Genomic DNA, 13,672 nt, shown 5'->3' with positions numbered 1-13,672 from the left:
CAACCTGTGTGACAAAGCCTTGTGAAGGAACATGGGGCCGTGGAGCTCAGGGAAGGAGCCTCTACCTAATTATTTGATGGGTGGGTGTGCTCTAACCCCTTCACTGAGACCAGAAGAATCAGATGCAGCTCTGGGAGGGTCCCAAGCCAAGGACACAACAAAGATCTGGAGTAAGAGAGAGCCTGGCACTAGAGAGAAAAACATGACACTGTGGTTGGAGTTCAGGGCTGGGGGGACAGTGTGATGGTGTGGGGGGCTTTGTGGGCCAATGGCTGATCCCTGGACTGACTCCAGACGTTGGGAAATTCACTCAGTTACACCCACCACTGCCATTCCATTGGCCTTGAGAGAAAAGGAGGAAAAATGGCTGGTGGGGGAAGGGAGAGGAAAGGGAAATCTTATGCTGCAGGGCTGGAGTGCGGGTTCCTGGAATATATATACATATATATAATTGACACCACCCCTAGCTGTCTGGGTGACTCTGGGTGATTACTCTACCTTTCTGAGCTGGCACAAGCCACAGAGCATTTCTTGTTCTGGCTCAACAGGAAGCTGAGACATAGAGTGCATTAAGGTCATCACTAAGGAGGTGGGTGGGTCGTGGAGACTCTGTGGTGGAAGGGCAGCACAGCAGGAAACTGGGGTTTGGCCCTACATTTCCCTGGGGTCTGGATCCGACAGGGCTGAGTCAGGGCCCGAGCCCTACGCTCAGAGATGGGGATGGCTCAGCCCCTACCCACTTTGGATCTCTGGCAATGGGCTGAGGCAGGGCCTGCGGCTGGAAAGGAAGTGGTTTGTCCAAGGTCTCACGAGGCCCAGGACTCCTGGCTCTTCTAACTGGCTCATTCAACAGACATTCTCTAGCACTGAGTGTGAGCCGAGCACTGTGCCGGTGTCGGAAATGCCCTAAGAACATGACTGGCCTGACTGCCCACGTGGAGCTTAGAAGCTGGTGGGCAGATGGACCATAAACAAGAAAACCAGTTAATACACAGCATGATTTCGGAGTGTGACAAGTACTATGAAAAAAATAAATCATGTTGGGACAAGAGGGATGGTGGTGCGGTGTTGGATAGAAAAGTTGGCAAGGGCCTTTCTGAGGAGGTGATATTTGAGCTGAATGACAAGAGCTGGCCATCTGAATAAAGAAGTCCAGGTAGAGGATATAGCAAGTGCAAAAGTCCTGAAGTAGGAATGAGCTCAATGCAACTGGAGATTGGAACGGCGGCCAGGGTGGGTGGACGGTGATTAAGAAGGAAGCAGGAGGGCCTCCTTATTCTATGAAGAAGAGTAAGGAGAGGACTTTTGTCAAAGCCAAATTGAAGAGCTTCATCTGAGGCTGTGGGACTTCCCAGTGTCAGTTCCACTGTGGATGTATGATCCTCATCTACTCTAGGAGCCCAGGACATTTGGGCATGTCTGGGCTTGTCAAGACAAGAACTTGACCATGTCTCCATGTGGCCTTAGCAAGGAAGGATTTGCCTCTCTGGGGAAGGAATCATCACCAGCCATTGTGGGTGATCAATGAATCCATAGGGAACATCTCACCATTTTCCCCTTGGGGTTGGGGCCACAGAGAGAGACTGAACTGAGGTGTGCTCAGGCTGGAGTGGGGGAAACAAGGAAGGCTTGTGCTCAACGGAGGCCCCGGGGGCAGGGCTGCTTCAACAGCAGCCCCCAGCAGGATGGGGAGAGGCATGGAGGCCTAGATCACCAGCTTGGGGGAATTTGGCTTTGCATATGGAGTGCTAGCCCTGGAAAGCTGCTGATCTGGGTGCAGATACCCAACACAGATACCCTGCTGTTGTGCCCACACCAGAACCTCTTAGAAAAAGGAAAATGGAGTTTGAAATGGGACCAGAGCCAGAGCCCAGGCTGGTTCCCAGGCCAGGGCCCTGCAGAAGGGGATGCGTGTGGTAAGATGAGCTTTCTTTCAGTGCTCATGAAGCATTTTGTAAAAAAGAAAAACAGTTTAGATGGGAAGTATGCTCTCCACTTCACCCCAGGCCCACCTCTCCCTATTGCCTCCTTTTGCCCCTTCGATCCTATCTGGCCCCGGAAAGCACTTGACTTTGAATCCCCAAGGGACCCCAGGTGAGCCTTCGAATGGGACACATTTCAGCACCTGTAGGGGCCCTACACTGAGTTGGCTTCGAATTGGAGGACACTTTGAGAAGGGGGGTGTTATAGTGTGACTTCTTTTGTACCATGATTCTTCCTCATCTTGTGTGAAACTCATAGGATTTAAGCTCAGTAATTCAAGATGGAGTCACAGTGGCCAATGTGAACTTCCATATTAGTTGTTGTGAACTGTCCAGTACAGGACTGCAAGTGTCTGAGTGTCATAAATTAATAGTGTTGCTTTAGGGACTTCCCTGGCGGTCCAGCGGTTAAGACTCTGCACTTCCACTGCAGGGGGCATGGCTTCCATCCCTGGTTGGGAACTAAGATCCCACATGCCGCCTGGCGTAGCCAAAAAAAAAAAATTAACAGTGTTGCTTTATTTATTTGGCTGCGCTGGGTCTTAGTTTCGGCATGTGGGATCTTCGTTGCCACGTGCAGCGGCATGCAGGATCTAGTTCCCTGACCAGGGATCGAACCCGGGGTCCCTGCATTGGGAGCGTGGAGTATTAACCACTGGACCACCAGGGAAGTCCCAGTAGTTTTGCTTTAGGTAAGGAATTTGTTTGGTTCCTCGGGAAGACTCTACTGGCACAGAGACTGATAGAGACAAGATTCTTTGGGGCATAACTGTTACACCTTACAGGCAGATCCTTTAAAATGAGACTACAAGACTGAGCAACTTGAAGGCTCTTTGCTGGAGGACTCGGCGCTGCTGCGAGCTGTTCCAGACGGATGCTCTGTTGGAGCGGAAGGCGACTTCCCACTCACATTTGTCATGAGATTCTGGTTCAGCTAGACCAAAGCCCGCCGCTCGCTCGTGCTGAGATGTGACCTTCCCAGTCTCCTCCTTGTTGTTTGTTACCCCCTTTCCTATTTTCCCCACTAACCTGTGTTGTGTGCAATAAACCAAGTGACTCATAAATTGAATACTGGTTATGGTTTTTGTTTTTTTGTTTTTTTTAAAATATTTATTTATTTATTTGCTGTATCAGGTCTTAGTTGCGGTGCGCGGGCTCTAGAGTACCCAGGCTCACTAGTTGTGGCATGGGCTTAGTTGTTCTGCAGCATGTGGGATCTCAGTTCCCTGACCAGGGATCGATCTGGCATCCCCTGCATTGCAAGACCGATTCTTAACCACTGGACCACCAGGGAAGTCCCATGGTTATGTGCTGTATATCCCCAGTCCTGTGATTCTAACCTGGTCTTACCGCTGGATCTTGCAGCAAAACGGGGGTGTTTGGGAGGTGAAAGTAGGTGGTCAGAGTCCTGGCTCTGCAGTAACTGCCCAGGGTTTGAATCTTGGCTCTGCCACAAGATGCCTCTGCACCATCTCACTGGGAGATGCTATCATCAGGTAGGTGCTATCATCACCCCTACTCCACACAGGAGAAAAACTGAGGCTCAGGTGAACTCACCCGAGATAGTCCAGGTAAGGTTGCCAGAGAAAATACAGGACGCCCAATGACACTGGAATTTCAGATTTCTAATATAATTATTGGTTGTTGCTGAAATTCCAGTATAAGTGGGCATCTTGTATTTTACTTGCTAAATCTGGCAACCCTACCAAGCTTGAAACCCGGGGCTGCCTGAGCCTAAAACCCCGCTTAATTACCGTCCCGCACCGCTCCCCTCCCCGCCCCCCGCCGCCCGACTTCATAAATGGAGAAATTCCAGTCCGGACGACAAGGGAGCCACGGCACTTTGGCTCCGACACCCTCTAGCCCTTTCCTAGGCGGACCGCCCAACCCACCTCCGGCAGGAGCTTGGGAGACGTGCGGGAGGACAGCAAACGGGAGACACTGCAGCTCAGACTCCGCCCCCAGCTGCCGAGGCCCGGCCCCCAGCCCCGGAGGCCTCTCCGCCACTGCCAGCCGCGTACTTCCCACTCACGCCGCGCAAGCCGCGCTCGTAAGCCCCGCCACCGCCGTTCAGCCCTCCCCCCAGCGCGCCTGTCTCCTCCCCGTCCTGGCAAACCCCGCCCCTGCCGCCGGCAGCGACCGCCCTTTCAGTTTCCAGCTTCCAGAAGCTGCGGCGACGGCGCCGCCTCCGCCCCGGGGCTCCGGCTTCCTGCCCGGCTCGTCCGGCTCGCGGGTCATGGAGCTCGGAGCTGCGGATCGGGAGCAGCCGGCGCGTCCCAACCTGCCCTCCAGGTTAGCGCCCGGCAGGGTGAGGGGTGGTGGAATCTGGGAGTGGGGTGGAAATCACTCGTGCTGTCCCGCCCCAGGCCTCTCCATTAGTGAGGTAGGAGGGATGGGATGGGAGTCGAGGCTCCAGGCTCCTGATTCTGTCCGACCCAGAGTCGAGGGGTGACCTTGAGCCGAGGGCTCCTCTTGTCTGCCTCTCCTTCCCCATCTGTGCAATGGGGACTGGGTTGGCTGGAGGTTTCCCAAGGGTCACTGATTCCAGCTCCTTTAGGATGGGGACAGTGCTTTCCCGTGTTTGGGGACTTTAAGGCGTTTGATTCCCAGAAGCCATCTGCCCTGACCCCGGCCTGTACCCTCCCCTGCCTCAGTTTCCCTGGGCAGTTTCCTCAGAGGCCTGGGACCCAGCTCTGAGTGTCTGGGTCTTGGCAGGTCCCCGGCTCCCATCCCTTCCCAGCGTGATCCCTGGAGGCAGCAGCCCCCCGGCTGCTGAGTGGCAGTGACGGCATGAAGGCTCCGGTAAGTGGCGGAAGGAGGAAGGCTCACAGGGGACTTGGAGGTGGCTTCTGGCACAGCAGCCTCAGTAGCCTCTCCCACCCCAGGGCTGACCGTCACTTCTGACTCCACTGCTCCTGAGCTGAGGAGAAGGCCAGACTGGCCTCAAAGGCCAGCCCTGATCTGGCAGGCTGTGTGGCCCCAGGCAAGTGGCATTCCATCTCTGGTTTCAGGGCCTTGCCCCTCTTCCTTGTAGAATGGAGATAATAGTACTACCTCCTGTGAGCATCCAGGGTCACCCAGGTGAGGCATCTGTCTACCTGGGAGTGGGATATGTTGTGAAAGTTCAGTTTAGCTGCTCTTGATTTTATTCATGAGCCCCTGGTGAGAGCCTTGGATGTTGTGGGAAGTCAGCCACGGCTGCCTGAATCAAGGTCTCTGGGTCCCTTGTGGGCAGGGGACCAGGTGCCAGGCACAGCCTGAGGCTTCGGGGCTGAGCCCCCTCCTCCGCACAGCTGGCCACACAGAGATTTATTTTTAGAAGCTGAAGTGGCTTATGAGCAGAAAAGCGAGGGCCTCTGGCAGGATATGCCTGGGGGAGCTGGTGGGGCTGCTTTTTCACCTCTGATTTTCACAGAGCCCCAGCCAGCTGCTCAGTGGTTTCTGAGGGGTGGTAGAGGGACCTGTGCCTTGGGCAGGCTGGGGGAGAGTTAGCACCCAGAGAGACACAGGTGGTGACCAAGGTGGCGCAGCGCACAATGGCAGGCCTGGGTTGTGTCCCCCACTAGGCAACCCCACCTTGAAGGCTTGGTGGGGGGTACTCATTAAGTCTGCCCGCCGGGCAGTGGGCCAGGAGGGCTTCCTGGTTCAGATGGCCTTTGGCACGTGGTTTCTGGAGGCGGGAGCCTCTGGGCTGCAGCTTTCAGTTATTGAAGCCGTTCGTTGAATGATGCTCCCCTCACATCCCTTTCTACCATCCCTTTACTCATCCGGTCTGCTGACCCAAATCACGATCATCAGCTAGGGGAATGGCCACTGAGTCAGCTGGGGGAGGGGATGGGCTATGGGTATGCAGGCAGCCTCAACCCAGGGTCTGAAGGGGGCTGGTTACCCTTCTGATGGGCCACTCTCCTGTCCTCATGTGCACAGCGCTTCATGGTAGTGCTTTGGCCACTGTCCTCACAGTAAGTTCATGCTTCGGGCATTATCTATTTCAAAGAGGAAGCAGGCCCAGAGAGGTGGAGAGTTATACCCAAGGCTGCACAGTACACCTCAGCTTCTGGTTAAGAGCACCGTTTCTGGTTTTGAGGACCCACCCTGCTACTTTCTTACTGTGTGGACTTGAGCTACCCATTTCACCCCAGATGGGTTCCCTTATCTAGAATATAGGAATAATAATAGGGCTTATCTCAGGGTCATGTGCTCTGAGCCTGGCAGCCCAGAGGAAGGCCTGGTTAACAGAGATGGTGGCCTCTGCTGATGTTCTGGGAACTACTGAGCTGGGGTTTGGACCCATGAGGCTGGGGTACAGCACCCCTGCAAAAGCTTCTAGGAGTCCCAGCGACCCCCACTCCCACCCCATGACAACTGTCTCCCCCAGGGTCGGCTCCTACTCGTCATGCTGTGCTCCTTGGGCTTTTCCGCTGTCTACATCCTGCTGTGCTGCTGGGCGTGCCTGCCCTTCTGCCTGGCCTCCTGCCTGGACTCCCACCTCTCTATCAACCCCAGGCCCACTGTGCCAGGGCCCCAGCACTTCAGTGGCTACAGCAGCGTGCCAGATGGCAAGGTGAGTTGGCTGGGCAACATGTGGGGGGCAGGCCCGGCCGAGGCTACCAGGGTGCCCCCCAACTCTCTGGGGATTGTGAGAGAAATGGGCTCATGTCAGACCAGCCTGGACCCTGGGCTTGGCTCCTCTGCTCACAAGCTGACCTGTCACTTTACCTCTCTGAGCCTCAAGTTCTAAGAGGAGATGTCTGTTTTTTTTTTTTTTTGGCCGCACCGTGCAGCTTGCAGGATCTTAGTTCCCCGACCAGGGATTGAACGCGGGCCATGGCAGTGAATGTGCCGAGTTCTAACCATTGGACCATCAGGGAATTCCCAAATGTCTTTTTTTTTTTTTTAATTCAACAAATAATTGCCTGGCTGCTCTCAGCTGGGTGCTGGGGATAAAAAAAGGTGAGTCAGACAGGGTGGCCACCCGGAAGTCCCAGTCCAGCGAGGGGAGCCAGACATCATCACATCACGGTGATGCGTGTGTCTTTAGATTTACCTGTCTACGCACAATCCGTTTGTTCAGCAAGTGTGTATTTGGTGCCTTGGATGTGCCCTGCCTTGTGCTGATTGCTGCTGGGGATACAGATGACACAGATAAAAGTCATATCAGCCCCAGAGCTCTCCCTCTGGGAGAGACAGGGACAGTGGGGCCCGGGGGTGACAAGGCAGCTGAGGCCCCTACCCCACGGCACGCACCTCCCCATGCTTGCTCTGCTGGGCGAGGTTTGGAGTACTTTATCCCCTTCACCCTGATTTCAGCGGCCCCATCTGGTATGTTTCTCAAAGGCATCCCCCAATGACACCTGGTGCAGGAAGCTCCCAGTTCGGAGTTTGACAGCTCTCTGAGTGTTGGTCAGAGGGAGGCGTGCTCAGGGACCCTGGCTTGGAGGAGACCTATTTCAGGCCTTCATCCCTCTGAGTCACAGTTGCCTTATCTGTAAAAGGCTGTCATTACAGTTCCTACCTCAGTAGGGTTGCTGTGCACGTCCAACTGGATGATTCATGGACAGTGTTTAGAACGGGTGCTGTGTAAATCTTTGATCAAGATGCAAAAACAGCTGGGGTCGGGGGGACAAACTCAAGTGCCATACAGGTTTGGCCAGGTGGGACAAATGGCAAGGTGGGCTGGGTGGACGCTGTCCCAGCTCCGTGGTCACGGCCAATGTTCATTTCAGATGCTCAGAGCTCATGGTGACGTGGGCCCAGGGTGGCCAGATCCTCTGAATTTTTTTTTGTTGTTGTTTGTTTGTTTTTTATTTATTTTTGGCTGCGTTGGGTCTTTGTTGCTGCGCGCGGGCTTTCTCTAGTTGCAGCGATTGGGGTCTACTCTTCGTTGCGGTGTGTGGGCTTCTCATTGCAGTGGCTTCTTTTGTTGCAGAGCACGGGCTCTAGGCGGGTGGGCTTCAGTAGTTGCAGCACGTGGGCTCTGTAGTTGTGGCTTGCGGGCCCTAGAGTGCAGGCTCAGTAGTTGTGGCTCACGGGCTTAGTTGCTCCGTGGCACATGGGATCTTCCCAGACCAGGGATTGAACCTGTGTCTCCTGCATTGGCAGGTGGATTCATAACCACTGCACCACCAGGGAAGTCCCCCAAGTTTGTTAACAGAGCACGAAATCTAAGTTTGGGATGTCAAAATGGCTGATGTTTATAAATTAAGTATTAATTGTCTTAAAGACCCTGTGTAGGACAAGCAGAACACCTCCTGGGACTGATGGTGACATTGGATCTGACCAGACCCCAGTTGTCAGGTCAGGCTCAAACTGAGGGCAGAATAAGGAAGTCTTGTTGTTTATTGCTGGGGCATGGAAAATGGGGCTACGAGCCCTTAAATCAACATTATGTCAGACATAAAATGTCCCTGAGTGGGCTACAACACTGTGTCTTTTATTGACTAGAATTAATGTTCCCATATCCTTTACACGCCTCCATAAACCTGTGTTCCCCCAGGAGGGAATGGAGGCCTGGGGTAGGCAGCAAGTCATTTTCTGGGAGCCCTGACCCCTGACACCCAGTGAATGTTTGCAGGCTTGTTGGCTCAGCTTCCGCCTCTTGGGGGATAATGAGGTGAGGGTTGGACCCTTATTGCGCCCTTGGTCTGTGCTGATCACTCTCCAGGCATTTTCAATGGAATCCTTCCTTACAACCTGGTCAAGTAGATGCTATTTTCATCCCCATTTTACAGACGAGGGAATTGAGGCTCAGAGAGGCAAAGTGACTTGCCTAAGCCCACACAGCTAGGAAGGGGCAGAGCCAGGATTGAGGCTCAGAACGAGAGGTTCCCAATGTTGTCGTGGGCACTAAAGACTGCTTTTACTTATAAACTGGGACAATGAGAATGGGACTGGGGCGGAGAAGGGAGTGACCTAAGAGTGATTCCGAAGAGCTGAGGTTCATATTTACCTAACAAACACATACCTGACACCCAGTCTGTGCCAGGCACTGCTCTGAGTGCTTTATAAATATTTGCTTATGTAACCCTAATGAGGAAATGCAATGCAGGGCCTCTTAGGGCCTCAGCAATAGAGACCAGGGTCAGGAATGTGGCTGATGAGGAAGCACGAAGATTCCCTGAATGCAGAATCTTAGCTCTGCCACTTGTCATCGGTCTGACCTTGAGAAAGTCACTCCAGCTGCCCAGCCTCGGTTTCCTCATCTGCAAAATGGGTTGATAAAGGGACTTACATCCCTTTATTGATACATCTTACTGATGCAGATGTCAAGTGTGGTCAGGGGGTGTTCCTGGGTGGGGGAGCTGGGCAGGTGGAAGCTGTGTGCCCAGGACTTTCTTTTTATTTTTTTAAAGAATTGTTTTAGTTTTCATTCTTTTTTAATATAAATTTATTTTATTTTATTTATTTTTGGCTGTGTTGGGTCTTCATTGCTTCGAGTAGGCTTTCTCTAGTTGCAGTGAGCGGGGGCTTCTCTTGTTGCGGAGCACGGGCTCTCGGTGTGTGGGCTTCAGTAGTTGTGACTCGCGGGTTCTAGAGCGCAGGCTCAGTGGTTGTGGCACACGGGCTTAGTTGCTCCGCGACATGTGGGATCTTCCTGGACCAGGGCTCGAACCCATGTCCCCTGCATTGGCAGGCGGATTCTTAACCACTGAGCCACCAGGGAAGCCCCCCAGGACTTTCTTTCTCTCTCCCTCCCCCTGCAGCCGCTGGTCCGAGAGCCGTGCCGCAGCTGTGCCGTGGTGTCCAGCTCGGGCCAGATGCTGGGCTCGGGCCTGGGTGCCAAGATTGACGGTGCTGAGTGTGTGCTGCGCATGAACCAGGCGCCCACCGTGGGCTTCGAGGCGGACGTGGGCCGGCGCAGCACCCTGCGGGTCATCTCCCACACCAGCGTGCCGCTGCTGCTGCGGAACTACTCTCACTACTTCCAGCAGGCCCGCGACACCGTCTACGTGGTGTGGGGCCAGGGGAGACACATGGACCGGGCGCTGGGCGGCCGTACCTACCGCGTGCTGCTGCAGCTCACCAGGACGTACCCGGGCCTGCAGGTGTACACCTTCACCGAGCGCATGATGGCCTACTGCGACCAGGTCTTCCAGGACGAGACGGGCAAGAACCGGTGAGCCAGGGGCCTGCCTGCTGGGGTCTCCCTGGCGGCTGGGGGCCTGCCTTCTCCAGCAGCCTCTGGTCCATCGAGGGTCTGCTCTGTCAGGCGCCGGGGCTCAGCAGTGATACAGGCGGACGTGGTCCTGCCCTCTGATGGGGGATGGGAATCAGAGGACTGTCATTCTTCGAGTTATCATATAGATGAAGAATTCCAAACGGTGGTGAGGGGCGTTCGGCCTCGCCAGCACGCGTTCGGGGGTGACTGGTGTGGGCCTGCTCCCACTGGTGTGGGAGCTCTTCTCTCTGGAGGGGGTGCTCTGAGACCTGAACTGGTCTCTGACGTCCCTTCCTGATAAGGAAAGCAACAGTGACAGTTCTAACAGCCCTTTTCATGCACCAGGCGCTGCCCTCAAGATCTCATTCTACCACACGCCTAAAAGAGCACGCCGACTCCTGTGGCCCCCTCCTCCACACACGGGCTCCTCCCTGCCACCTCCCCAGCTCAGAAAATACGGCCGCCAGCCTCCAGTTTTTCAGACAAACACTTGGGCTTTGCGCTTGACTCCCCTTGTTTCATCACCCGCCACGTACGATGGGCTCTCGAATCTCCTCCCGTGCCCACGGGTGCCACCTTGACCTAAGCCACCATCCCCCCTGCTCTCGCCGCACCCCCTGCAGTCTGAGCTCCAACTGCCCCAGGGAATTCATCCCATCAGTCACCCGCCCTCACCCTACAGCAGCTTCGCATCACGGGGAGAGTAAAGTCCAGACTCCCACCTCCTCCCTCCCCTGGCCTGTGAGCCCCGCGTGATCTGGCCCCTGCCTGCCTCTGTGACCTCATCCTCCTTCGCTTACCCTGTTCCAGCCACCCTGGCTGTCTGGGCCTCCTCAGACATCCACGCTGCTCTCACCTGCAGACCTGTGCACGTGCCGTTCTTTCCCCCAGGTCCTCCCACGGATGACTCTTTGCTTCCAGATGTGGATGGAGGGTCATGTTGGCCCCAAATGAAGGAGCATCTGCTACCTGACATCCTTCATCCCATTCTTTTGTTTCTTCGTCTTCCCAGCAGTTCTCTCCCAGCTGCCCCCTCTCTTGAGAATGTTAGCAGTGGGCGGGGCCGGTTCAAGGCAGCACAGGGCTTGGGAGGTGTTCAGTTTGAATGACTGAATCACCCCACAACCCCTTGGTAGAGGTGGAGGTGAGTGGCCCTCGGCTGGGAGAGTAACCAGTGCTGGTGCTTTGAGAGAGTCGAGGCCTGGGGTGGCCACACAGTTCCTTGCTCTGAGTTGGGTGTTGGGGCCTGGGGGAGGAGCTAGGCTGATGGTGTTCCCTCTCCATAACCACCCATAATTATCCCCATTTCACGGATGGCTCACTGAGGCTCAGAGAAGTTCACGAGCAAACCTGATGCTGCAGAGCAGATTCAAATGGAAGACCATTTGACTCCAGACGACGCTCTTCCCCACTTTCAACGACGGTGCTCTGCTGCCTCGTGCTGTCTCCCCAAGCTTGGTCCCTTAGCTGTGGACAGGATGTGATCAAGGCTGCCGCACCACCGCTGGGGGAGGGGTGGTTTGCTCAAGTCCTCTGTGGGTGGGAAGAGTTGAACGGACCCGGCTTTGCACCCCACCCCCACCTGTTGCCCACTGCTGGCCTTGGGCTGGGGCTGCCCCGTCCTCAGCCACCCCCAGAGCCCCACTGTGGGCGTCAAGGTGAGAGGCCCTCGGCTGGAAGGGGAACCAGTGCTGTGCCTTGAGAGAGCTGAGGCTGGGGCCGCCTTGCTCCCAGTTGAGTTGGGGGTCGCGGCTGGCTGACTGCTTCCCTCCCTCTGCCAGGAGGCAGTCGGGCTCCTTTCTCAGCACTGGCTGGTTCACCATGATTCTCGCCCTGGAGCTGTGTGAGGAGATCGTGGTCTATGGAATGGTCAGCGACAGCTACTGCAGGTCAGGCCAGCCAGGCGCTGGGCGGGAGGGCACCATGCGTGGGCCCTGTCCATGCTGGAGGGTGCGTGGGCTTCCCGATGGGTGGCCGAGGCCCAGGGTGGGAAGGAGCCCGGCCTCTGGAACAGGCTGGATACCAGCCTCCGCTCTGCCTGTGTGGCCTTTGGGCCTGGCCGCCACCTCCCAGAGCCTCTATTTTCTCATGTCCAAGAGAGAAAATAATCACACTTTCCTCAGAAGGTTATGGAAAGGTTTAGAGAGAGAATAATCTACCAAAGTGCCTACCACAGCATCAGGGCTGATGGTGTCAGTGATCTATTACACCTAAGTTTTGACTTGTGATATTATATAGTTCAACGTTATCATAACTGACATAATTAACTGAACTGAAAGGGTCCCACGTCTTCACCCTCTGTTCTTTTTGGAACTTCTTTGCTGAGCACGTGGGTGAGATGGAAGTAGCCCGTGTGCCCTCTGCCATGGCACCTGGCCAGACAGCCAGTGTGTAGGTGGGTGTGCAGGGCTGGCAGCTCCATGCTGCGGGGAATGAGGGGTCCCTCCCCAAGAGCCCAGCACCAGGCGCTTTGCATATTTTGACCGGTGGTTTCAGCCGAGAAGGTAGATAATCACCATCTCCATTTTACAGATGGGTTATTGAAGCTCACGGCGTACGTCTTTGGCCTAGAGTCAGCCAGCTTGCAAGAGGCAGAGCCAGGGCTTGAACCCCGGCCTTTGGGATCCTCAGGGGCTGCCCTGTTCCTCTTTTGTTCTGGCCTCCCCTGGGACCAAGCATGGGGCTCTGTGGCCTGTAGTACCTGGCGAGGGGTGGTCCGGTAGGTGGCAGGGTCTGGCGGGAGGCGGGCGAGTCCTGGTGCCTCACGCTCGTCCCTGTTCCCCACCCACAGGGAGGAGAGCCACCCCTCAGTGCCTTACCACTACTTCGAGAAGGGCCGGCTGGACGAGTGTCAGATGTACCTGGCACACGAGCGGGCACCCCGCAGCGCTCACCGCTTCATCACTGAGAAGGCCGTGTTCTCCCGCTGGGCCAAGAAGAGGCCCATCGTGTTCGCCCACCCGTCCTGGAGGACCCAGTAGCCCCATCGCCCAGCCAGCCACAACGCCTTCACCAGGCCTCTGTTCTGACCACACTCCACCAAAAACATTTAATTTATGGATCCTGCCTCCTATCATGTGCCGAGCAGACCGAAGTTCCCTTCCTGCCCTACCCTGGGGACACTTGGAGCCATCTCAGGCCTCCAGACTTAGGGGGAGAAGAGGAGGGCCATGGTGACCTTTGCACCCTCCTCCCTACCCTTGCTCCCTGAGTAATCTGAGTCAGGTTCATCCCACCTCTGAGTCTGTCCGGTGGCGTTTGCTCCCGGGGGCTGGTGGCGCCTCATTCACCAGCACCATGAATTTCAACCGAGCACCAGCCCTGGCCCTTCCTCTCTGCACTCCCTCTCCACCTGCCATTGGTGCCACACTTCCCAGGCTGGTCGCCCTGGTCAGGGCAACCCAGAGCTTGGGGTTTGTTGGGCGAAGGGGCCTTTGAACTGTGACTGCCAGGGCCGCCTCTGGAGTGTATGGGTAAACATGTTTTCTGAAAGCCTGTCCTGGCTGTTGTCACGTGTCTGGGGGTGGGGATT

General features: G+C 55.7%; 1 protein-coding gene across 4 annotated transcripts; it reads left to right on the top strand.

Annotated features, from left to right (window-relative positions):
- The first annotated feature begins 4,116 nt into the window (after positions 1 to 4,116).
- ST6GALNAC4 (ST6 N-acetylgalactosaminide alpha-2,6-sialyltransferase 4) lies at positions 4,117 to 13,635 on the top strand. Of its 4 annotated transcripts, XM_028161911.2 has the most exons (7): positions 4,250 to 4,274; positions 4,698 to 4,784; positions 4,868 to 4,965; positions 6,361 to 6,546; positions 9,686 to 10,098; positions 11,922 to 12,029; positions 12,932 to 13,635. In XM_028161911.2, the coding sequence occupies exons 4-7, from the start codon at positions 6,379 to 6,381 to the stop codon at positions 13,119 to 13,121; spliced, it is 879 nt and encodes a 292-aa protein (XP_028017712.1). In that variant the 5' UTR covers positions 4,250 to 4,274; positions 4,698 to 4,784; positions 4,868 to 4,965; positions 6,361 to 6,378; the 3' UTR covers positions 13,122 to 13,635. The 4 variants fall into 4 exon arrangements, with proteins under 4 accessions (XP_057403905.1, XP_007194685.1, XP_057403904.1 ...); XM_007194623.2 differs by lacking the exon at positions 4,868 to 4,965 and having other exon boundaries at positions 4,136 to 4,274; XM_057547922.1 differs by lacking the exons at positions 4,698 to 4,784; positions 4,868 to 4,965 and having other exon boundaries at positions 4,117 to 4,274.
- The last annotated feature ends 37 nt before the right edge of the window (positions 13,636 to 13,672 follow it).

This window comes from Balaenoptera acutorostrata, chromosome 6 (genome assembly GCF_949987535.1).
Source record: "Balaenoptera acutorostrata chromosome 6, mBalAcu1.1, whole genome shotgun sequence".
NCBI lineage: Eukaryota > Metazoa > Chordata > Mammalia > Artiodactyla > Balaenopteridae > Balaenoptera > Balaenoptera acutorostrata.
The sequence above is the reverse complement of the archived record's forward strand: the minus strand, read 5'-3'. Positions and strand labels throughout refer to the sequence as shown.